At 50.7% G+C, this 4,235-nt stretch overlaps 1 protein-coding gene across 1 annotated transcript; it reads left to right on the plus strand.

The window, feature by feature from the left end:
* The first annotated feature begins 887 nt into the window (after positions 1 to 887).
* On the plus strand, positions 888 to 3,412 carry LOC149809148 (protein argonaute 11-like). The gene is made up of 3 exons (XM_089994988.1): positions 888 to 1,376; positions 2,179 to 2,306; positions 3,235 to 3,412. Exons 1-3 carry the CDS (start codon positions 888 to 890, stop codon positions 3,410 to 3,412), a joined length of 795 nt encoding a protein of 264 aa, XP_089851114.1.
* The last annotated feature ends 823 nt before the right edge of the window (positions 3,413 to 4,235 follow it).

Raw genomic sequence — 4,235 nt, forward strand, 5'->3', positions numbered from 1 at the left:
CGCGTAGTTGATAATTCGTACGCATTTCACTAAAACCTTCTATGCATCAAACTTTCTACAAGGTTATGGAGGTTTCCATGTGTTCGTCACGTTTCGTATGTGCAATCTTCTTTCCATGCGTCCATACGTTTTGGGCCGTTGGTGCATCGAACCCTATCACAGCATGTCCTCGACAACGTCAATTGTTGCGAACCACCAGCCTAGGTGAACAGAAACATGCATGACTATCACATACTTGCAAATAAAGTCTTGGACAACCAACTCATCGACGCGACGTCATGTCAAGAGTATGCTCACGAACCGAACCGCTCTTTGAACTGCTTGCCATCTATCGACAAGCACAACATCGAACGAACAGCACCCTCAGAAAACGCTCACCATAAAATTGATCCATCGTTCAACCATCAACGTGCAGAATGCATCATTACCTCCACGGCATTCAACTTAATTGACTGAAACTTTCGAAACGTCCACGTGCATCCAAGACTGAGATGCACAATGTCTGAAGCCTCAGGAGGAGTCAAAGGCCATCATGCGAACCCGGAGGGCTCGCCCCGGGGCGGGCCCGGAGGGCCCGCAACGGCTTGTGACTACGATGCAATTTCCAGAATCAACTGAACCAGGGAAGACCATCGATTTGTCGTATCATACTACTGATTGATGTTACTTGCATGGCTGGCTGCGCCTGAGGGGAAGAGCATCATTAGCATGGATAGGGATTCATTAATAAGGTTGATGCATCCTTACATCACATAGACAATGGCCGGCAATAGTCAACAAGTAACAAGACAGCACATACGGAGTGATACAGCTCATTGAACGTCAGCGGTCGGTGTATGATACCTACGGCCACGTGTTGCACCAAGCCGTTACACCAACCGTGCCGCATGCAGTACGGCGGGCAGTACCGAGCCTTCCCCATCATTCAGCCCGGCTTGCAAGAGCGCATCGACCGCATGGAGGATGCGACGGACGCGTTGATCCGTGAGTACGTCCGCCATAACGGCGTCATCCCAAAGCTTTTTGTCTTTTACCGCGACGGCGTCGACGAGGGCCAGTTCCAGTCGGTCCTCGACAACGAGGTGGCCCCAATGCAAGCCGCCATCAACAAACTCTGCAGCCCCACATCCCCGGGGCAGACCCACCCCATTTTCGGCCACCCATTCATGCAGCACCACACGGCAGAGCCCAAGCTGACGGTGGTCGTCGTGCGCAAGCGTAACCACATGCGCATGCTCCCCCGCGACGGCGCGGGCTACGACGAGGTCGCCGGCAAGACGAAGAACGTGCTGCCCGGCACGTGCGTGGACAGGGGCCTGTGCACTCCGTACCGATTTAGCTGGTACATGGTGTCCAGCGAGGCGATCCAGGGCACGGTGCGACTCCCAAAGCCACACTTATTAAGCGCATGGAGCTATATTCCGCACTCTTGAAATGTGGCGTGGCGCTAGCGAGGGCTTCGCCCCCACACCCTTTTAAAATGACTCAAACGGTGCCACACTCCGCACTCTGTGAACACAGCGTCACGCCTTTGGCGCTAACATGTGCTTCGCCCCCACACCCTTCAAAATTGATCCAAGGCACGGTGCGACTCCCGAAACCAAACTGACTCAGCTCACAGATCGTGCTCACGTGGTTTTTGTGACTATCTCCTCCAACTGCCTCTGTGATGTTTTGATGTGTCGTCTTTCATCACTACTGCATCCACATGGACAGTGGCAACTGCGGGTGCTGCTTGGGAATCAGTGCTACCATCACCAGATTTCATTCAGGCGCGATTTCAGCTCTGGCTGTCTCGCCCCAACGACATTCCAACATTCCATCATTCATCATTGAAGAACTATTCAGCACTGCAAACGACCCTCCACCCGTTTTGTTTTTTTCCTTCTCGCGTCCTCCATTCCTTTCCCCAACTCCACTCTGCGATTGCATGCATTTTCCGATCCTACATTGTCAAGGCCTTTTCTTTTACCAGCATCAGAGGCAAGCATAACTGACGTCTTTTGGGTCGGAATACTGCCTGTGAGCTCGCCTACGTGCCTGTTCCTCAGTGTACATGTTAGCTCGTCGTCTGAACACATCTGGCTGCATACGAAGATCTATCTGCGTTTAGTTCGGGAACGGTGTCTTGGGCTGGCATCTATGATTATCGATGTTTGTTCGTATTCATTTGAGCAGCAAAGGAGTGTTTCGTTGCAGGCGCGGCCGGTTGAGTACAGCGTCATCAAGGACGACTTGCAGTTTTGTGCGGAGGAGATGGCGATACTGACCTACTGGCTCACCTACACCTATGGCCGCTGCACCCGGTGCGACCCAACCCCCCTCCTGTTTCTACGAGCGAGAAATGCTGTCTCATATCTAGAAATTGATCATCTTTTGAATTCAAAAAGTAAAATCTGTAGATGCGTCTTTTCAAAACACTACCGTATCCACATGGACATTGGCAACTCCAAGAACTATTTGGGAATCAGTGCTATCATTACCATCACCTGAGGATATGATTATGTTTACCGGATGCCATGCTCCGGTCATGGTACTAGACTGGCTACCAAAGCGAGAATAGTAGGCACTCATCTACATGATCTGATAGGAAAGTGTTCTGACATGTCACTTGAACCAGTGCCGAATCATCAGGATAGGTAGCTCATGCATTCCGCCCTCGCTCCTGTCCTCAATCGCCCTCTGCAGAGGGATGGAGCACGTTCCAGAGGGGAGTCGCGAGGGCTGCCAGCTTTGCTCCAGGCTTGAGGCCGAAACCCTTTTGTTTTGGGCATGCCCTTGTAGGCCTAATTCCTTGCATGGGCCCAACTGGGGACCAATACATTTTCTGTTCTGTTTTGTTCCCAACCCTGCGCTCGGATGCATCCCAGCTCATGTGAGTAACGCTATTCAGCTATTTGCCGACCTCAGATAGGCCATGCAACTTGAGAATCATGATTGACGAGGTGTTCATGTCCAGCTAGTTGCGTGTAGGGGATGCTGCATCCCTCCATATAGGCGCGGGATCAGCTCTGGCCATCTCCCCCGAATTTTCGGCTTTTGCCGACGCCGCCTTCTTTGGGCTGGCGTATCTTTTTTCTTTTGATTATGTCTAGAACAGACAAAACTATTGATAGGCTTTGTGCATCCGCATATTCTTCCTACTACCGGGCTTGTAGGAGGTCAGCCAGTCTCTCTTGTTCGCCTGCGCAAGTACAACGGCATTTTCATTGTCATGTGTCAGTTGCATGACAGCTGCTTACCAGCCTGCAGGTCGGTCTCCATTCCCCCACCCACCTACTATGCCCACCACTGCTGCACCCGCATCCGCAAAGTATGGGACACCCTCGACCCGGCACAGAGGGCTGCCTACGAGGCGCACGTCCTGCAGGGCCAAGTTGTGTACACGAACGGCTCCATGCTCTTTGTCTAGGTTGCTATCGATCGCTCCTCTCTATCTACATGTTTGGGTAGCTGACTATTACTCGTACCTGACTTTTCTGTAGCTGAGAGTAGTATATGTTCTGATGCTCTTTGCTTAGGTGATAGGCTGATAGCTTGTGCGACTCTCTCGTCGACAGCAGCGGTAGAGGGCTGCTCGCCACGGCGGCATGTGCATTGATGTTAAAGCGGGGCCGGCGCGCCATCACATTGTATACACGAAATCAACCTACCGGGAACCGCACCAGCACGTTGTCAACTTGATCCCCACTAGAACGCCACACTCACTTGCCCCATGTCCCAATCCCGCCACTGCGCTATCTGAGGCCATTGATTATCTGACACTACATGTCCATGTGGATAGCAGCAGAATATGTAGACCCCCCTCAAACAGGCCCTAATTTAGCAGAGACAGACTTTCTCTGCACAAAAATTTGCTTGAGCTGAAATCAACCTGCAGGTAGTTGATTTCAGCTCAAGCAAATTTTTGTGCAGAAAAAGTCTGTCTCTGCTAAATTAGGGCCTGCTTGAGGGGGGTCTACATATTCTGCTGCTTGTGCCTACATAAATTGGTGTAGAATTGTAAAATCTTTGTAGATCACGCTAAATTAGGAGAAGTTTGAAAAAATGCACCGTAAAATGTCATTTCACAGCTATTCAAGCAATGTTGCAGCTTTTCTCACTTGACATACCAAGAATTATTGTGGCTACATAAGTCCCTGCAACTCCACCTGAACACAATGATGTAGATTCTTTGTGTTCTTTAGATGTTTTCACATGTTTGAAGCGCTTAAACGTGCAATTTACATCATATG

This window comes from Nuphar pumila, unplaced genomic scaffold (assembly GCF_984573655.1).
Source record: "Nuphar pumila unplaced genomic scaffold, dmNupPumi1.hap1.1 HAP1_SCAFFOLD_1668, whole genome shotgun sequence".
Taxonomy (NCBI): Eukaryota; Viridiplantae; Streptophyta; class Magnoliopsida; order Nymphaeales; family Nymphaeaceae; genus Nuphar; species Nuphar pumila.

Excerpts from the sequence above, each read along its gene's own strand:
- LOC149809148 (XM_089994988.1), top strand. The coding sequence starts at position 888 with ATGCAGTACGGCGGGCAGTACCGAGCCTTCCCCATCATTCAGCCCGGC. Across the intron at positions 1,377-2,178 it reads GCGAGGCGATCCAGGGCACG|CAAAGGAGTGTTTCGTTGCA; the intron begins GTGCGACTCCCA and ends TCATTTGAGCAG. Across the intron at positions 2,307-3,234 it reads ACCTATGGCCGCTGCACCCG|CTGCTTACCAGCCTGCAGGT; the intron begins GTGCGACCCAAC and ends GTTGCATGACAG.